The sequence below is a fragment of the Glandiceps talaboti genome, chromosome 12 (assembly GCF_964340395.1).
Source record: "Glandiceps talaboti chromosome 12, keGlaTala1.1, whole genome shotgun sequence".
NCBI lineage: Eukaryota > Metazoa > Hemichordata > Enteropneusta > Spengelidae > Glandiceps > Glandiceps talaboti.
In genome coordinates this window covers 14,482,183-14,503,623 of record NC_135560.1, presented here as the reverse complement: position 1 = coordinate 14,503,623, position 21,441 = coordinate 14,482,183, and the positions used below count along the sequence as shown (strand labels likewise).

At 35.4% G+C, this 21,441-nt stretch overlaps 1 protein-coding gene across 1 annotated transcript in view; it reads left to right on the top strand.

Annotated features, from left to right (window-relative positions):
- The window catches only part of LOC144443306 (importin-11-like), a 37,856-nt gene extending 24,054 nt beyond the window's left edge, over positions 1–13,802 (top strand). Inside the window, exons 20-29 of the mRNA XM_078132744.1 lie at positions 1,122–1,237; positions 2,723–2,799; positions 3,998–4,077; positions 4,584–4,667; positions 5,224–5,319; positions 7,193–7,306; positions 8,032–8,153; positions 8,372–8,461; positions 9,259–9,331; positions 9,516–13,802. Of these exons, the coding sequence (XP_077988870.1) occupies positions 1,122–1,237; positions 2,723–2,799; positions 3,998–4,077; positions 4,584–4,667; positions 5,224–5,319; positions 7,193–7,306; positions 8,032–8,153; positions 8,372–8,461; positions 9,259–9,331; positions 9,516–9,674 (1,011 nt within the window). The 3' untranslated portion in view covers positions 9,675–13,802. The remainder of the gene's footprint in view (positions 1–1,121; positions 1,238–2,722; positions 2,800–3,997; positions 4,078–4,583; positions 4,668–5,223; positions 5,320–7,192; positions 7,307–8,031; positions 8,154–8,371; positions 8,462–9,258; positions 9,332–9,515) is intronic.
- The last annotated feature ends 7,639 nt before the right edge of the window (positions 13,803–21,441 follow it).

Here is a 21,441-nt window from a genome sequence, read left to right as displayed (position 1 = left end):
CAGCAATGTGATGCTCCAAGGACTGTGAGAGAGTCTAACTTTGCATATAGATTGGTAGTCTGGATGCCAAGGTTGTCTCTAACTAAACCAGTGAGTGGAGGTGTAAATCCTAACAATAGCGTATAGGGACTAGACTAATAGATAGGGGTCAGATTAAGATGTTGCTCATTATGCTAGATGGCTACGATCATGTAATAAAATGCTCACAGAGCTCATACAGCACCTATGAAACTGCCATTGTAGAGAGTATTGCACAGATTTTTTGTCTCCTAATGTACGGCTATTGTATGAATATTCAGGAAAGAAGTCTGTCACTTTATTTTTGAAAATAGTTACATATTTGGGGACTGTACTTGTGAAAGTGTCGGTTTGATAGACGTTGGGAAGTGTCAAACACTGAAAATTAGCTCTTTAACTTTGCCTGAGGGCAGTTGTGTGTAGCCAATTTTAACCAGATTCTTCATTCATCATACATCTCTCTATATAAATATTTGATTATTAATAATAGGTATATGACTTTTCAAAATTGCGCACAAATCTTTCCACGGATAAACATTAAAAAAATTGACATTTTGTCCCCAAGCAACCAAGGTGCAATGTCCAACATACATAGCAATAGTAAAATCATGGGTGCAATTACAAACAACAGTGAATGATAGATTGGCATGTGGATTTAAATCACTGTAAATGTTGTTGTGTTACAATGATATTGGCGCTGTTTTTGTTATTGTCAGTTTGTTGTAAGAAGAGGTGGCAAATTTAGAACAACAAAATAAAAATATTGCACTCTTTTACATAAAACCCAGATTTCATCATCTCAGTTGTGTGGATACATTTATATGTGTATTCAGTTGTGTGTCGCTGTCCATTCACTGTATTTTAACTTCAAGCTGTGTTGTTGTTAAGGACTGTAACCAGGTAAAATCTAACGAGATTCCCCAGTAATTTTACTGTGGTTCCCAACCAAAATTATAGTCGATAGCATGAGGAACAATGCAAGTTTTACTCCATTCCCCTTTCTGTGACCAAGGTTTCCCAACCATAGCAATTTTTTAACTATGCAAATTAAGATTGTATCAAGATACAAATTCATGATCTTTATTCATCTATTCTCTGAACAGGGACTTGGGCCGGCCAGTGTATCTCTCTATTCATTTTTATTGCCAGTAATTCAACATAGTACAGACGTCACACAGCCACCGCATGTCTACCTCTTTGAAGATGGCATTGAGCTTTGGTAAGTGTGCATATATTGTATCTAGATAAGAGCTTGGTAAGTCTACATACATTTTATCTAGATAAGAGCTTTGGTAAGTGTACATACATTGTGTCTAGATAAGATCTTTGGTAAGTGTACATACATTGTATCTAGATAAGAGCTTTGGTAAGTGTGCATATATTGTATCTAGATAAGAGCTTTGGTAAGTCTACTTACATTGTATCTGGGTAAGAACTTTGGTAAGTCTACTTACATTGTATCTAGAGAAGAACTTTGGTAAGTCTACTTACATTGTATCTAGAGAAGAACTTTGGTAAGTCTACTTACATTGTATCTAGAGAAGAACTTTGGTAAGTCTACTTACATTGTATCTAGAGAAGAACTTTGGTAAGTCTACTTACATTGTATTTAGATCATTTCTACTTTGTAGTAAAATGGCCATATGGAGGAGAGTTAGGGGTACATGTTTTGGAATAAAACATTGTGAAGTAACACAGACCAAGTCCTTAACAAATTGCCAACAGATGCAAAAACTGTAAAAGGTTTGTTCTTGTACGTACAATAACAAACATTTTACACATTTTTTAATATTTTGCAATTTAGTGAGTAACAAACAAGGACTTGGTATATGTTATTTCGTGTTCTTTTTTTCAAGTCGAAAAACATAGTAAAGTTGTTTTATCAAGTAATAATCCAAAATAGATATCAAATTCTTATCCATATGGCTACTGTAAAGGTAAACACTGAATTTGGCAAGATAATATAATTACGACATATACATGTATTGTATACCACTGTAATTACTTACATTAATTCAATGTATATACATATTATTGGTATTTACACTGCAATGCAATACCAAAAACATTGTTGTGTACATGTATGCAAGCAGTGTGCCCTCTTAGCCAATTTGACGTGCCACCTATGCACACAATTTCTAGTGATGCACCAAAATTTGGTGTTCCCTTATCTCTTACTATGTGGTGACTCACTAGAAATGCCAGTTTTTATCATTTTGACTCACAACAACAAAATTTGGCTATCGTTAGAGGGCATACTGTATGCAAGTGTGCATGAGTGTTCTATGTATAAGGACACATAAAGACACATGTGTATAAGGACACATAAACGTTTAAAACATTAGCAGATCTTGATAACATAATGAAAAGTGAGCCTCATAACATGTGACTTCAGTGGAATTCTGTGATTTTGTATGCAATTATTTGTAAACTGTGTTATCTCAAGGGTGAGTAAATTCATTTGAAATATGGTTGCCTCAAACCAGAGACAAAATAATCCAAAAAGTCCTGCAACAAAATCTATAGTGGTCCAGATTTCTTTTTTAATTTTTATTATTATTATTTTATTTGGAATTTACTGTGTATGTTGTCCGTCAGTGTTTTGATATTTTTAAGTCCGTTTCCTCTAATTTGGCATGATGTAGAAATTAAAAAGTTACCTCAGATCTTTAAACACATATTTGGTTTTTGTTATTTTTTCCAGGTTGGAAACGTTACACCATGCTCCAGCTATTACAACAGAACTACTACAATTATTTACAAATATGCCAGCCTTGTTGGGTTAGTACACTTTGTTCACTTATTGGTGTTTTTCAATCAACACATTTACCACTGGTTGCAGCGAGGTAGTTAGTGATGTGTTGCTTTGATTTGTTTGTAGGTTTAATAACACTGTTTTTAGTCAAGGTATGAAAAACAAGTGAAAAAAAAACCCAGTGTTATCCACAAAAAAAATCAAATCAAATCAAATCTAATCATATCAAATCAACACTACTAACATGATCGCTGCTCCCTGTGCATTTACTAGTCTCCATGGACAAGAACCTTTTCAATGGCCTCTATCTGTCTGTCTGTCTGTCTGTCTGTCAGTGTGTACCCCCTTATAAAAAACAACTACTTTTTGTTGTTGGTCAGAAAAAAATTGGTTACTTATGAGTGTCTGAATAATAATTAAGCAATATGGAACGCCAACTTTTGATGGGTCACAAAAAATTGCCATGTGTAAAATTGGATAGAGAGGGCACACTGCTGTTTGGCTTACCTGCCTTTGGTGTATGTCTCCCTTCGAGCATTTATTCTTTCGTATATGAACAAGTAACATCTATCAAACTGGTATAAAGGGAACAAATTATTGTGCAACATGCATAAACAATCTTGTCAAATATAGCCAGAAGTAAATTTGTTGCTATTTTGGTTTAACCCAAACTTTAATACCCAATGTTAAAATCTGCAGTGTATCTTCCATAATATTTTTATGTTGTATGTCTTAAACCTGACATCCTTGACAGATCTACCACATGAATAGTCTCAGTTACCCAGACTCCCACTGCTGGGGGCTCTTCTACGAGACCACCCTGGATGAGAGTCTAGGGAAACGATATTCCAACTACCCTGCGCTGGGGTCACACAGTACATTTCTTCCAAGCCATAAGAAATGGGCTTACAAGGCCTGGTTGTTGTAAGTAAGATGTATCAGTTGCTTGAGAAGGGATAACCTGTTGCGAAGGTACCTAAATCATTAAGCCTACAATGTTGGATATGAAGCATTCCCCAGAATGCACTGCTCTAGGAGATTGTTCTGGCACAGGTGGGCGAGTTGGGATTTGGTGTACCCAGACTCTCATCTGGGGAGGTCTCACAGAAGAGCCCGCCCTCAGTGGTGAATGTCTGGGTAACTGAGCCTACCACTTCAAATGACAAGTAGCAAACAGTGATGCTATTTTTAACTGATAACTGTTTGTTTTTTATATTTTGACAGATCTTGATGCTGAAACCTTAAAGACCTGTTTTAATATCATTACATCATATGTCCTGCTTGGACCAAAAGAATTTTTAGAGGTATGTGATTAAAATTATAATTGCGCATTTTGTGCTCTGACTTTTAGCCAAAAATTGGACCTCGGTCACAGATGGTGCTCTCTTAACTGAAAGTGTGAGTATATACATGTATGGCTTGAAGACCTACTCTGCATATAAATAGGGTGACACTCATTATGCTAGATGACTTTGACCATGTAACATGTTCACAGAGCTCATAGAGTGCCTATGAAACTATCAGTTTAGAGAATTACAGATTTTCTATCTCTTAATGTTGGACTATGGTATTATGAATATACAGGAAAGGAATCTGTCACTGTATTTTTGACATCAGTTGTGTTTTGGGACTTTATTCGTGAAAATGTTGACATCATACACATTGGAAGTGTCGAGACACTAACATGGGATTGAAAATTAGCCCTTGAAATGATTTCAATATGAAATATTAATGTTGCACCTTGATATACATTCATTAATATCTAAGCTGATCCATACAGGACTCACTTTGTTTTTGTTTCCTATTTTAGCAATATTCTGGGGTTGTAGTCACAGCCTGTTCTGCACATATAGGAAATGATGTCAAGCCAGAAGGAGTTGTCATGGTGATGAGGGTGAGTAGCATTTCTTGTGTATGCTGACTATCAAATTTTGTACATTACAGTTAGATTCTCATGTTCACGCCCTGTGTATGTAACGGCACTTAGCATAGAATTAAAAAATAATTGTATCAAATGAATTAGTTTCAACAAATTAAAGCTGCTCCAGATACAACTGGAACTTTTTTGGAAAATCTTTTGGTAGATGTAATGACTTACTCATAATATCATACATCCCTACATGTACAATGCTATGTCTGCATATATGCTGACAGTCCCCTGCGGGTTCCCAGGCCACGTCTGCAGACAAATTAACTTCATTTGTATAAGCCCAATTTTCAGCTCTTCACCTCATATCTGGGTAAATTAAAAATATCCATTTGACGATTATTTATGTAATGTGTGGATAAGGAAAGAATAGGATTGATAATATATGTTTCATTATTCCTTTCATGTTAAAGTTGATAATTGTAGAGTGGGTAAGATCCTCCACTGTCCACGTCCTTGGCCTAGGGAGTCTTTTGCATGAAAAGTCTATGGCATCTTTAAGGGTTAATGATGTATTTTACAGGTTATGGAGAATGTACTCAAAGTTTATCCAGTTGAAGGGTCACACATGTTCCGTCAGTTGTTACCAAGTATATTTGAAGCCATCTTGAAAGGAGAGGTAAGGAAAGAATACATGCAGATGTCATGTAAAGTCAATCTAAGTGATTGCTCATTTTTTGTCATCAACTGCAATTCATCTGTACGAGCTATATCGTCATTTTAAGCCCCCGGCAGGTGACACAGGGTTCGCACGGTCCTGGAAAACCCTGGAAAACCCTGGAATTTCAAACCCTCCCTGGAAAACCCTGGAAAAATGTGCCCTACCCCTGGAAAACCCTGGAAAATGATCATGATCAATCGATCGATTAATATTGGCGATCGTCATGTCTGTGCTCGAGCCACCCATTCATATTATTCTGAATCTCGTAAATGTGAAATGGCGAAAATATTTCCAAAGTCTTTCGCCACGGTGTTGAATCAAAATTCACGCCGATTAAACCCAGACAGTCAAACCGATCATTCCACGAGACACTTTGCCCCACAGACCGTGCCTAGCGTAGTTGAATGAGCGCCGCAGTGTTTGTTGCGATCTTGCGTATATTGCTACTCCATCTCCCAGTCGTCATTTCAGGGACATGATATTGTAACAATCCCGGCCGGGGGTAACAGTACATGCAGTAGGTCTGTTAACAAGATTATCGTAACATTGTAGCGAGTATCAAAGCATCATCAACCTCGATTAGAAATTGTTACAAGTTCGGCGCACGAGTCGACATACTACAAGCTCAGGCATGGCAATACTAGGGCCTAGGGAAGTGCAGTTGAATTTCCGGGTTGTGGAAGTACGGGTGTGACTTTTATGTCGTCGATAAATGGGTATTTGTGTTACATGTTCTAAAAGAATAAACTACTGTTTTATGTTGTCAGTACAGTAACATTCGTCAATGGTCAAGTTGAGTTGTGAAATCGCGATGTTCCGCAACTCGTGGCATCCGTATATAAACATCGAGACGCAAGCGATGAATATATTCAGTTATTCATAGCTCAAAAGTTCGTTACGTAAATGACGTTTTCATTCAAACTTTTGAAGAAAAAAATTATTTTAAGTGACTTATAAATCTAGTAACATCAAACCATACAATAACGAGGACAAACTTGAGTTTTTAGTTTATTTTTCTGGATATGTCTGAATTAGACTGACGAATGCTGCGACTCAATCTTACACGATCAATGCACCAGCTTGACGAAACGGCTACTTAGGGGATAGGACAGCGGTTTCTCCGTTAATCTTAGCGTGCAAACGTGGTTTTGAAACCAACGTCTTGCATAGTGTCGATTGTTTTTAAAATGTTTTGTGACATATTATGGGAACTGTTGATAATTTTTTTCTCGTCCACATCAGACAATTAGATGTCATTCAAAAAATATACTTTAGTGTCAACACCCCTGGGAAATGGTCAAAATCAGTAGATACCCCTGGAAAACTGACGAAAAACCCCTGGAAAGTCCTGGAATTTTGTTTTGCTTTAAGTGTACGAACCCTGGTGACACCTGGAGGGAGCTATTCCACCTTGGGTTCTATCCGTTCATCTGTCCATGCACTCTCATTTTTCAGGCGTATCAGCCTATTCCAACCAAACTTGGCACAAAGGGAACATGCTATCTTGGATGCACATCACCTTGACCTTTATGGCAAAATGGTGGCCATATTTGTGATCGAAATGCACACTTTACTTCATATCTCAAAACGTTTGATATATATACGGACAAGATTCAATTGTGTACCTCCACAGTGTGAATAGTAAGCTTTCTAATAAGAGCTTAACATTTGACCTTGACCAACGTTTTCAAGGTCAAATAGTTGAAATTTCTCTTTCTACCATAACTCAAGAATTTTAATACACAAAGACGCCATTCAAATGTAGATCTACCTATACATGTATTGTAATGGTTGGTATAGTGTAATCTCTTATCTGTTCTTGCTCTTACAGGAATACCCAATGGTTATGTCCATGTATTTATCAGTCTTTGCCAGGATTATACTACAGAATGAATCTTTTTTCTACACTTTTCTGGAAGATGTTAGCTTACAGTGGGGAAAACAGGTGTGTTATATAATCAGACATTTATTCTCCATTATTTAGCTTCGTTCAGCCAAAGAAATATGAGTGACCTAAGGGGTCTTGTCGCAATGAGTCCCTAGACGAGTAATGATAAAATCATAAAACATGAGTATTTTCTGGCTGAGTGAAGAAAAGTATTGGGGAATATTGACCTAATCATATCTCCTCAAGAATAATTTATGAGCAATCAGGAAATTTGGCGATTGGGAATGTTTTGACATATTTTGGGAACCACAGAACCAGTGACATAGGACACAGGTTGTTGTGACATAGAATGACCAGGGTATATAATCCACATTTTCTGTTCAAAGGCAATAACTTGATTCGTTTGTTTGTTCATAGTATACTGCAATGTATGCATAAATAACAGATTTTAACAAGGCTCTGTCGTATACACTTGTTTAGTGATTGTCCGATACACATGACTGGATCATTTGTTTTTGTTTCTTGACAAATATAACTGATTGCATTGTGATCAGTATTAGGTTAGGTTAGGTTCGATTAAACAATGTTGTAGACTTTAACCAGGAAAATAATTTCATCGTCTTGGCAAAACAAAGAACAGGAAACTCAGAATGATATTTATGTGACCATAAATGTTCACCTCTTGTGAAAGTATCATTTTCATGTGCCTGTAAATTTTGTACATTTTATGACACTAAAGATTATTATTTGAAGTTTGTAATTTTGCATTTTTTCTTGTACAGAGTACAGAAGTCCTGGGTTCCTTGATAGACACTTGGGTGGAGAAAACAGACCACATAACACAAACAGAAAGACGGAAATTATCAGCGTTTGCACTAGGTACCTTACTCAATGTGAATTCCAGGTAAATTTTCCATAATAAAGTTCCAATTTTTTTTTATAAATAAAAAAACATGAATCTGAAATCAAGTTATGTTCACATCTTTTTTAAGCTAGTAAAAGACAATTTTCAATTATAATGGTATTAGTAGACTAAAGTGATATTGAACGTAAGAATTTTGGTGATTTAGCAATATTTAGTGAAGTTGTTAGCTAATGTGTACATGTTTATTTGTATTGCAGTGTTATACAGGATAAGTTTTGTAGTATCATAAATTTCCTGGTTGAAGTTCTACATGATGTTTGTAGAAGTGATTCTGGTGTACAAATTGAGTAAGTACAAGGCCTGTTTATCAATAAGGCAAATAAAATGAAAGTAAGTATTTGTATGTTTCCGATAACGTGGCTTCAGAAAATGGGGTATGTAGTTTGGGATTTTACTTTATGTCATTTATTTTACCCTTACCATTATAATTGTTGTTATTTGTGGAAAATATTGCTTCGACACAAGAAATAAACTAAATGTTGGTCGGAATATCCCATATGTGATAGTTTGATGAAATATGTACAGACATCACTGGAGGAAAGAAACAAACATGCACAAAGGTCAAAAAGACGAAGAAGACAAAGAATTTCTTACCTTTCTGTTTTAAATGTTTTCGAGCGTTTATGGTCGGTGGCTTCAACTTGGACCGGTCGGGTTATCAGAAACACACAATTTATTTTTATTTTGCCTAATGTTTGATCTGCCAATAATCGTTTACCATGTTTGTGAATTACTTGTGTATAGCTGATATTGCAAGTTAGTATAGAAGTAATTTCTAAACAAGCAATGCTCAATAGTTTGGATTCGTACGCCTCATTTGCAGACCACCAGCTAAAAGAGCTGATTTGATTATGATTCTATTTTTCCGTGAACTTGCAGTGAACTGTTTTTGGACTTATTTACACTATCTTGATCACAGGGTGATTAGATTCGCACAACAGAGGAACCACTATCACCCACTTGTGTAATCTACCACATTGAAGAACAATAGATTTAGTGTGTGTCTATCTTAGTAAACCAAAGCTTCGTAACTTATTTAGTTTGGAAAGTCTGACAGGGAGGTTGTATTTCATTTTGTTTTTAGCTACCTTGTGATGTGTGAGAGAGAAGAGTTAGAGGACGAATATGAAACGGAACATGACAAACGCAGACGTCAGGTTAGTACAGTACAAGTTTCCTTGTTCTTTGTCATAATTGTGAGTGACAAGAAAACACACGCAGTTCTTATCAACAAATCATTTCGTTTTTCATTAGTGAGCACATTTCTGACTACTCCTCACAGTGTAATAATACGTTGTAGTTTGAGCTGTTGTTCAAAAATGTATTTGTTGTTATTTTCAGTTGTCGTTGAAGGATCCCGTTCATGCAGTTTCACTAAGAGACTTCACTATCAACAAGTTGTCAGTCTCACAACAAGTGTATGGTCAACGAGTCTTTGAGACCATGATGGGAACTGTTGATGTGGAAATTGTACAACAGATGCAGCAGTTTGTGAAGTGAGACCGTCAAGATCTTCCCACTTGGCATTTTCAGTTTTTTTAAGAATGCACATATCTTGTGTGTTGGATAATTCATACCACTGTTCATGCAAAAAAGTGAACAGTTCTCCCGTTCTTTTTAGTAGAATGTAAGGAAATCCTTGTATAAATATCAATGAAAATTCACTTGATGTACAGTACCACAAACATTCTAAGTATCCTCACCACATTATACAGATATGACATTCTTTGAAACACTGCCCCCAACTAAGAAGTATGATTAATTCTTTTGTTTTTTTCTTTTTCATCCTCATTTGATGAATATTGGGTGAATTGGGTAAATGTTTGGCAACCCAATAGTTGAGTGATTTTTTTTAACTCTACTAAATGAGCATCCACATTGCAGTTTACAAAGTGTAGGCTCAACAAAGAATTAAAAAGATTTCTAAGTGCATTTACAAAGAAGAACTTTTTTAAAGATTTATTTCTTAGATTTCATTGGATGCAGCATCTTAATGGTAAAATTTCATGGTTTTTTAAAAAAAAAATGTAAAAGGGTATTTTATGCATGTGGACTATTGGTAGTGTTCTGTTGTAGGTGTATTGAACAAGTCTGAATCAAATCATTGTCAACCAGACTAAAAATATATTGTAAGATACGTAACATCGCTCACCGGCCTGACAAAGGAGTTGACTGATGTGTGAGGGCGCCACATCATGGCGTTTCTTACAGACTAGATAAAAAACAGTGTATCGTATTTTATATCACAGTTTCTATCAATTGCATGATCAGTAACTTACGTCACTTTTATAATGAGTGCCTCTCTTCACTTCTTATACCAGTAGCCGAGTGAAGGCAAAGCATCATAGGTTGATAGAGAGGTGACGCTGCCATAAAAAAAAGTTTATTAGCTATGCAAACAATGTACATGCTAGATGATAGATAAAGAAAGAACAAACAGAACGTCACAAAAAAGGTGGGGATACGTTTTATGCATATATTACTTTTTCTCTGCATTCTAAGGGGTCTGGTTTGGCAGGTCCTCTAAGTCAACAGAAAAAAACCCGACAATATTATGTATGATTAATGCTGCCATTCTGTTGGTGATCTTATCAAATCTCACATTAAAAAAAGAATTATGTCACCACTTTTTATAAGTGTGGTATGTCTCACAGTGGTTGTTGTTTACAGAAAGTGTTCCGCAGTTATTTTAGTTTGTGTATAATGCACTTTCATGTTCAAACTGTGAATGCGTGTATTTTCACTCTTCTAGTGTGAAAATGTGTAAATGTGTCAAACTAAATCAGTGTCAAAGTGGGTAGGTATTTTGACACATATAACTGATCAATGTTTGTGCCGAAATAAATCAGTGCGAAAGTAGAATCACTTTCACTGGTGTATTGTGAGAAACAAGAGGTAACAAAACCCATATAAGGATATACCCTATGTTAGGAGCTGTCAATCAAAAGGTGACACAGGTATCCTGAAACAACCAGAAATGTTCAAATTTGCCAAAATAAAGCAGAAAAGATATGAAAAACACTTTTGAGCATCAAGATGAATATGTTCACAGTATACTAGCCTGTTTATGGTGCTTATGGTATATAGCTTATGCAAATGAGTATGCAAATGAGTATGCAAATGAAGTGTATGCATAGACGAACACATGCCGATTAGAATAGACCCTTTGTCCATTTCAACTGCACTTGTTCATCTGCATACACTTCATTTGCATGTGTGTCATTTGCATACTGACTTCATTTGAATACCCCATGGTGATGAACAAGCTGATTGGGTGGATATTTTCATACCGTACAAACAGCTTTTTTGTACAATTTTAGTAACAAGCGTAAGAGAGAGTGAAAGGAATATACCGTAAGTGCCGTAAACAGGCTAACCTATTACAGACACACAGTAACTTGTAAGTTCTTTCAACAGATAGAATTATGTGACCTTTTCCGTCAAGGTCTATAAACACACTATCTCAGCTAGGAAAGAACTATTCCACCAAGAACACCAAACTGATCATGCAAATAATGAAAACAGTGACCAGAAAGAGAGAAAAATAGCTAAATCCTCTTTTTTAAAGCGTGTTATTTTAAATCTTATTTGGCTGTGAACTCTCATGTATTTGAAAAAATAAAATCAAGGTTTTTCAGCTCAGTCTAACGATTATTGACATTACTAGCAACCATAATCTCCTGATGATAATGAGTGTAAAATATGATGTGTTTTCAAAAAGTTTATGTATACTTACTTTTATGTGAATTAAAATTCATTATTTCCTTTTTTTTAAATTTACACCTATATTAAATATACTAGATGGTAGATATAGGAAAAGCAAACAGAACCTCAAGCAAGATGGGACGGTTTTCTTTCTGTGCATATATTACTATTTCTCCTGCATTGGAGGTATATAACTGGTGCTAATCATGGTTCTTGATAAAAAAAAAATTTTAAAAATATGCGTACAAGCTGTAAAAACTGAAATTTATTTAGGAATCTTCAGTCTTGATGTGTTACTTTTAACGATATTGTGCAGGACTAGGTAAAAATTGAACGGTAGTAATAAAAAAAATATATCGTCAGTGCCTCTATTAGTGTCTGGCAAACCAAAATCATGATTCAAAATGTTGTTATTCCCTTTATTTAAGATACTATAAGATTATGATATTCTGATATTTAAATTTGATAGTGAGAATGTGAGATGTAATTTTTAGACACTGACAAAATTGCCGTTTTTTGTAGTACCTATATTAGGAAAATACTGTGGTGCTCATTATATTTTACTACTGTACCGTACTTCAGTTTTTCACATAATTTATTCATTGGCTAGTATGTTTCAAGGTTCTTCTTTTTTTTGCCGAGATTCTGTACTCTTACAACCTGCTGTTGTCATCATGAATCATGAAATATTAAAAAGAAAAGAAATAGCTCTGTGCTTACTCACGTTACTCAATTGCCAGTATTGAGTTACAAAAAAAAAAGCAATCTTATGTATCACTGTAATCTAGGAAGAGTTCCTCTATCATGCATCATAATTTTTCCACAGTACACTTTCCAAACTTTTTAAACGTTATCGGTCAACTGCTTACATATTCAATTAAGCAGCATAACTTTGTTGCAAATTGTACACGCAACTCATTCATTTCTCAACTTTTGTTTAAAGTTTTGAGAGTTTTCAATATGAAAGTGCCAATGCTGATTGGTAATAAAGAGTTGAAATTGTCAGATGAATGTGGTATTCTATATTCTGATGGTCAAAGAACTCTCAAATAAAAGTCATTATAATAACATACTGTGGAACTAAATCATCTAGCAATCATAAGTCACTTGTAGGGGTAAGAAATCACTTGCAATGTAGCGTGGTATGAAGTGACTTGCAAAGATGTAGGGGATTAAGTCCCCAATGAGGTGTAGATAGTACTTAGTCATGAACACAGTTTAATATTGAACTAAGTCTTCACTGTAGTGCACATGTAGCATGGAACTAAGTCATGGAGGCAGTGTAGCATGGAACTAAGTCATTGAGAAAATATAGTATGGAACTAAGTCACCAAGGCAATGTAGTATGGAACTAAGTCATTGAGACAATGGTGTATGGAACTAAGTCACGGAGGTAGTATAGTATGGAACTAAGTCATTGAGACAATGTAGCATAGAACTAAGTCATTGAAGCAATGTACTCTGGAACTAAGTCATTGAAGCAATGTACTCTGGAACTAAGTCATTGAAGCAATGTGGGATGGAACGAAGTCACCAAGGCAATGAATGACATATGATGATGATGATGTCCTCGTCCCCATCGAGTGTTTCTAACACCTTGAATTGGTTGCTATGTAGATGTAACAATGCAGTTCAAATATCTGAATTTTGCATGACAAGATTGAATGACCAGGTTCCATTTATATTCAGTGTTTTGCTATATTATATGTAAATAACATGCAGTAAATCAAAAAACCATTTGAGTGTGAACAATACAGGCTTTTATTAATCAGCTTACATGTATGATGTTATGTGTCCTATCCTGGATATGGCCATAAAATGTCACTTTTGAACTCAAATTAAGTATTCTTGTAACAATATACATTCGTTTGCTAGCTGACCAGTATGTTAGTTAATGATCGTCACATGGTATACACACCATTACAGAGGTCAGGTTTGCAATAAAAAATTTTGTTTTATCTTACCAATTGTGTGCAGTCTTTTTCTTTTTTCGACTATAGTGTAGTATTGTAAAGGACGCCACTCCAGGAAATGAAAACGTTTTGCAAACATTGGGTTCTGGAAAATCATTTCGTGATTTCACATCTCACATAAATTTCACATGATTGTTAAGAAATGCCAGATCGAATCATGCTTCACATTCATTTTCCTAGCCGTTGTCCAAAATTGCCTTATGGGAGGTGGGAGACATGCATATGCATTAGATGGACAATGGCTATTCCCGACTATCTAAGAGTAATAAGCACATAGAAACCATGAAAATATATTGTTCATCTGATACATATGCATTTCTACTGACTCCTATTAGGCAATGTTGGATCACTACTAAAAGTCACTAAATGAGTGTGTGTGACACAATTTCCTATTTGGTGTTTCCTGGAAATTGCATGAAATTTATGTGATGTAAAATCATGAAATGACTCCCCAAATCCTTGTTTGTGGTATATCCCATGCACTTACAGACACTGTAATGGTATGACGCTCTGCAGGGAGTTGATGTTTAAAGGGTTGCTGTACTATTATAGGTCTATGCCAGCATAATAATTGTACTATACTTTTTAAAACACTTGTGGGTAGTGTATATAAAAACTAACAATAACATTATAGAAAACTTGAAAACCAAATACAGTGCAAAAGAGATTCCCAGGAAGGAACTACTCTAAGTCAATTATGAAAACCTGAAACTTTATTTAATGTAATAAAACTGACATGCATCAACTTAATCAGAAATAGTTTAAAATTATTAAATATCATAAATATATCTAATTTGTTAAATTGCTATCAATGCATTTAAAAAGTTATTCTAAATATATTTTATAAATTGATGGTTATCTTTTCTTGTTTAAAAATGCAATAAGTTTAGATTCAAAGATACTGAAAGTTTTTGCTGAAATTCTTCAATACATTAACATATCCAACAACATGTGTTAAACATCTTTAAAGCAGCACTAGCTGCAACTGAAATGTTTTTTTTTTTGGTTTTTTTAAACTGTCTTGTTAGATATAATGACTTACTTGTAATATTGTACACTCTGAATAGTATTGAATTACCTGTAGGTCAACGTATTTATGTAGCAGTACACATAGTATGGTACATTAAATCCAATCAAACTGATTTTTGGATCCGACCCCAAAATCGATTTGATTGGATTGAACGTACCATATTAGTCAGGGTCTGAGCCCAAAAATAAATGGCACAAATGCAATCACAAATCGTTGCAGCAGTGCAATAAAGTCATTTCTGCTATTATATTGTATCACAGATACGATCAACCTGTTACGGTACTACTGACGTATAAAATCAACTTCTAACTAATATTAATGTCTAGTTATTGGTATTTTAACAGTTTTTAGGGAATATATTGTTGTCAAAAAAATAACACTCTAGAAACAACTAATGCAGGTGTAAACAGTAAATAGTACATATGAAATTTCGGTATATGAACAAAGTCACAAATTATAAAATCTGTCAACTATTATACTTTTAAAATCACAACATGAAAAATGGCTCTTAAACATATTTACATACAACAAAAAATTTTTGGCAACATTTTACATAACTCCTTGACAAAAAATGTGTCATTTCGTTGAAGCCCTGGTAGCATATGGCCTCTGTGTTTGTTTACGTTTCACTTTTTCTTTTGTGGATTGTTTGATTTCTTTGGATATTGACTTGCGTTGAAACTTACGAGGAGAGCTTAACTTGTGGCAAGTTGGTGATGTCGGTAAGGCCTTGTCAATCATCCAATCATAGAAAGACCGATCAGGTGGTTGGTATAGCCCAGTAGAATTATTGGTACCAACCCCGTTATTTTCATCTTCAAAATTATTGACGATATCGCTACTTGCTGACTCCATTCCTGAATGGTCTGAGGTACCACCACCTTGAAATATCAGCTGATCGTACTCGCTGTCATCCGACATTTGAGCAGCAGAAGTTGGAGACAATGACTCATTACTGAATGAATTTGGCACTTCCGATGATTCTGAACTGATGTCTAAACTCTCTAGTTTCTTTGAATAATCAAGTTGTGCATCTATACTTCTGTCTGTTGGTTTATCAACAACCATTTGGTGCAGGCACGCTAATGGACTTGGTTTAGTAACTGCAAATAGTGTCATATTATCAGATCCTTTTGGTTTTGTCAAGCAGTTCTCGTGCTGTACCTTTTCAATGTTCTTTTCTTGTATATGTCCATTTGTTATTGTTACCCTCTGTGTGTATGGGAAAGATTTCGCTGGAGATCTGACACTAAATTCAGATGACCCTATCGACACTGTGCTATTACCCGGTGTGCTAGTAAGACATGACTGTTCCGCAACAGGGTTGTCATCAATAATCATCAATTCTTCATCAGTATCTTCACAACTACTATTTCTTCCTTCAGAATCTCTCTTCATATTAGTAGGTTCCGTTTCACTTTCCAGCTTTCGTGTAGTGCTCCGTGTCATGGGTCTTTGTATCAATGAATGGACATCTGTTTTAATATTACCAGTACTGACGACTTCAGGTACTCCATTTTTCTGCTCTGGTGTGGCTTCTCCAGTTGACTTCTTCTTCAAAAGTGCCTTCTTCAACCTCTCTGCAAATGTTTCCTGTTGTACTCCAAGTTTATCTGTTTGGTTATTTTTGTCACCACTTGCAGTGACATCAGTAGGCAGCTCTCCTTGCACACTTAGAGAGATTGGAATCTGTGAAAATTAAAGGAAGCTTGAGAATCAAACTTTCTGCACCTAGAATAACAGTGACACTAACACTATCAATTTGCAGTTCATGTTTTGAGCTATTAAACAATATTACCTTATAAGGAGTATTATACCATTCAAGGTTCAACAGAAAATATGGTGGGATATATACGTTAGTAGTTCTACATCACAACAATGTGTGTCTACGTCAATGGTTCTGTTCTGATCGAAATATGAGTCAAAATTCTTAAAATTACATTACTTTCACATATTCTTGTTTACATTACTGGTGATGGTATGATTATATTATTCCCCAATATTTGTCTTCATTTAGCCATAAAATACTCATGATTTAAGGGTTTTCACTACTCGTCTAGCGACTCATAGTGACAAGAGTCTCGTACTTTCCTTAGCTGAACGATGAAAAATAATCGGGATTAATATCTAATTATACCACACACAAGCTGTGTTGAAAGTATTCAAACAACAATATGGTTTTTATACCCTGGTCACATCCACGTCATTGTTCTGCGGTATTCAAAATATGAGTCAAATTATTCTTTCAATATTTCACAATTATACTTGAGGATAATAATTATATCAAAATTATCAAAAGGCATCTTGAATTTCTATTTTTTAATATGGTAACAGTTATACGTACATTTCCATAAAGCTGTCGACTCTTTGCAAACTCATTTGGGGCGAAGAGAAGCTTCTCCAAGATTGTAGATGTGGTTGTTATATGTGATGGTTGAGATGTGGTCATCATACGTGATAGGTTGGATGAAGTAGATTGTACTCCTGCAGGACGTAGTGATGGAATGCTGACACAACTCCTAGGGTCTTGAGATGAACCTGTTGGATTTAATGCCGATGTGAATTTGAGAGGAACTCCACATGAAGCAAGATAGGCACTGACTGCTGGTTTGCTATAATTGTAAAACGTCACTCCTGGCTTCTGTTGGCTGATGGTACCATTGCCTACCGATACATTTGTTGTTTTCATTACTCCATGAGATTCAAGTAACTTCTCCCTCCTGAAAAGTTTTCAAAAACAATATAAGGTGTTATGATAGTTGAATGGTAGTGGGGCCAGCTGGGAATCAGCAGGTTGGAGGTTCAAGCCTCGTCACTTCCATTTGTTTCTTATTGGCTAATGACCTTACTGAAGTTCTGAACCACACTTGTGTCCCAACCAACCCAGGCCAGTTATAGAATTGGGGACCATGTATGATAGAGGGTGCAATGTGAATGTTTTAATCCTATGTGGTTACAAAGGCTGCAATGGACTGTATGCTCACCATGAAGTTGAGAATCTATAAAGTGCCATTGTGCCAATATAGGTCCATGCCAGGTAAATGAAAAGAGAGTATTAACAATATCTGCTGTCTTGTCTGATTGTGATGATGTACACCATGGCCTGGGTGGGTGTGAACATGCAGGATGTAACTGTCAATAATTTGAAAGTAGAGATATGATTGGAGGCAACAACATTTTGTTGCAGATACACAGTTCCCCATCAGTCATTTGTGGAAATAGATGAGAAAGAGTCCACAACAGCAGGTCTTTCAGTCTACCCTACTATAAGCATAAAGAAATAGGGCTAAGATAAAATTGGCCTCTCATTTGTTCCCCTGTAAATGTTCACATTAGTTTGTCCATAGAATACACACTTTGTATTGTGACTGAATCAAATATGGCTGAATGGCATTGTTGTAAAATTTAAAACAATTTGCATCATTACTTTGGAGGTGTAATAAGTAGTGACTACATTCAAGTGTCTACACCCATACTATCAAAACCTACTTTTAAGACTTTGACCTTGAAAGTCATCTTCAAGGTCAAATAGCCAAATTCGGATATTTACAGCTCATGTCTCTGACATACATGAGCCAATTTCACCAAAACATAACACAAATGTCAGATGCAATTGTCCACAGGTACAGATCACTTTGTTTCATGATTATTAGTTGAATTAACCTCAGACCACCAAGAGAACAGTAACATGTTCAATACCTTTCATCTTGTAGTAGTCCTAAACTAACTGGATATGATGTCAGGACACCAGTCTTCAGTTCAAATGTCTGGTACATTATATACAGTAGGTTGTCAGCTAGTATTCTCTGCTCTTTCAACAGATATCGAATTCTTTTTTTTATCTACACATTCAAAAGATAAAATACATTGTGGATGAAGTTTTGAAGTCTGTATAAAATAGTCACATATTTAATAATAATAATAATAATAATAATAATAATTATTGATTTATATAAGTATATAGAATCATTATCCACAATCAAACTTGTCATCAAAGATGGTTATTAAAAGTACCGATTACACTAATAAATACACAAAAAAGTTAAAAGCTGTAATTAAACATTTGAAATAAAAATGAGCTGCATGGAAAATGCGAATAATTCTAAATTGGTGAGTTTTAGGTTGAGATTTAAAAATTGCAAGGTTTGACAACAGATGGATTTTAGGGAGGTTGTTCCACAGAATTGGTGCGGCCACACTAAAAGAACGATTGCCATGTTTCCGTATTTGTCTGACTCTGTCAGGTGTTTGTGGATCACCTGAAAAGCCTTCAAGGCTTTTTAGAAAAATGAAGGGTTTTTTCCCTCTGACACACTCCAAATTTGAAGGGTGTTTGATTTTGTTGCACCATGTTTCTTTATTGGTCTGATTTTGTCAGATGTTTTTGAACCAGCTGAGGCAACGTAACGAAAAAAGTCTTCGCTTTTTTGAAAAATGAAAGTTTTTTTTTCTCTGACACACTCCAAACTTGAATGTGTTTGATTTTCTTAAAGGTAATTTGATAGCCAAGGAATTATGTCTTTTTAACAGTGAATGTAGAATATGTCAGTCTTACCATTAGATATCTCATTTGTCCATCTATTGTATCCGTATCAATATGATATAGTAATTGTATCAGGTGTCTGAAAACTTCTGGGTTGTCTACATATTCTCTCTGAAAAATTAAACGGTATCATATATTTTATGTTGATGGTTTTCATAATTATAATATCACAACTGCATTTAAGGACAAAAATCCTCAAGTGATCAAAACAGATTTACAAAGGATGCAGCAGTCAATAGAATACTATTATACCTATAGAGAACTTAACCGAGTTCATACCTCTGCCAATGCTGATGGTGTCGTCAAGGGTTGGAGCTCCAATAACTGATGCTTGTACACTCTTTGTTGTACAGGCTTTATAGCATTTTGGCGTTTGAGACACACACACAATCCTTGACATAAATGCTAAAACATTTGAAGGTTTTATGCACCATTTTACAGAATATATCACAAGATTCGTCAAACTGAGTTGCCAAAACATAAAATCTAGGCTAAGTGTTCTCAGATACCAACTTCTTCAAAGTGTCCTACTTTACACAATGTTACAATATTTGAGTGGTGTTTGAAACCACAAAACTGTTCTGTCGACTCATGTTGACACATTCTTTGATAGGGTCTGTTTTAGAGTAAATTGCTGCATAAACCCTGCAATTCTATACCTTTTAATGATAAGATTTCAGAGAGTCTTAAATTAAACACCTCATTTCTGTTCATATAGGGTTTACTTCACATTTTAGGGTTTGACACAATAATTTTCTCTAAATTAGATCACATCAAAGAATGCGTCAACTTAAACTGACTGACCAGAAGTTTATGTCCTCTCAAACATAAAGCAAAATTGTAACTGTGGCATATGGCAGGACACTTTAAAGAAGAAGGTATCTGAAAACATTTCTGGCCTAGACTGTCTGTTTTGTTGACTCATATTGGCACTTCTTTTAATGATGTGTTCTGATTTAGAGTAAATTGTTTCATAACCCTCACACCCTAAGGGACGATCACACAATGTCACACAAGCTCAATAAATGAACTTAGGGAAGGAAAGGGGTCCGTCTGGTGTCAATATGTGACTGCTGAACTTCATTTTCACACTTCTAAGCAACACAAATTTAGAAAACTTTCACACCTTCACCGATAACAGGTTCTGTATTTACTACTGAGATGTTGATTAGAATTTACTGCTAATGTGATACACAAAGCTGGGTTTCCCAATGATATTCTAATGTGTTTATTGTGTATAAATTTACATTGCATTGATCGTAGCAGTGCGACCACTACAATTTTCATCATGGTTTACATCATGTATAAGCGTGTTGATGTCACACTTGTGAATGGTCATGGGGGGGGGGCTTTGCTCCAAACAAACAAAGTTAAGTTTGTTTATTGAGCTAGTGCGACATTGTGCAATCGACAGATCGTCCCTAAGCCTCTGAGAGTATGACAATTATGATTGTGTCTCAAACACCAAAATGCTAAGTCTTTATGACAAACAGTATGTATAATACTGCAGTATTATCCCATGAATTATTTCAATAAGAAAGCTCTGACACCTTCTGCAGTTGCCAATTGGAGACCCAAATGGAAGCAGATCTGGAGTTAGTCACTACACACATGCTGTTACCATTGCAGCATAAGTGGTTTGGATTATTACTTTGGGGAATTTGTCGTCTGCACAAATTAGAGGGCTTTTTGACCTTTCCATAAATATAATCATATTTTTACAACATGAACTAAAACAAGACATCGATAAAACAAGGTAAATGTGCTTTGATGTAGATGATATTTGCATACAATATATACAACTACACTGACTTACTTTGATTTCATTCATTATACTTATAAATGCCATCAACTGTGAACCAGGTACCATAAATCCTGAAAGATATGTACATGTAGAAGGTGAAAAATAGTGTTTGTGTGCATATTTGTTTGTAGCCAATGAAGGTGGAACTAGTGTGATTGACAGGTGTAAATGAAGCCCATTGGCCAATGAGCCAGTAAACCAATGTAATACAC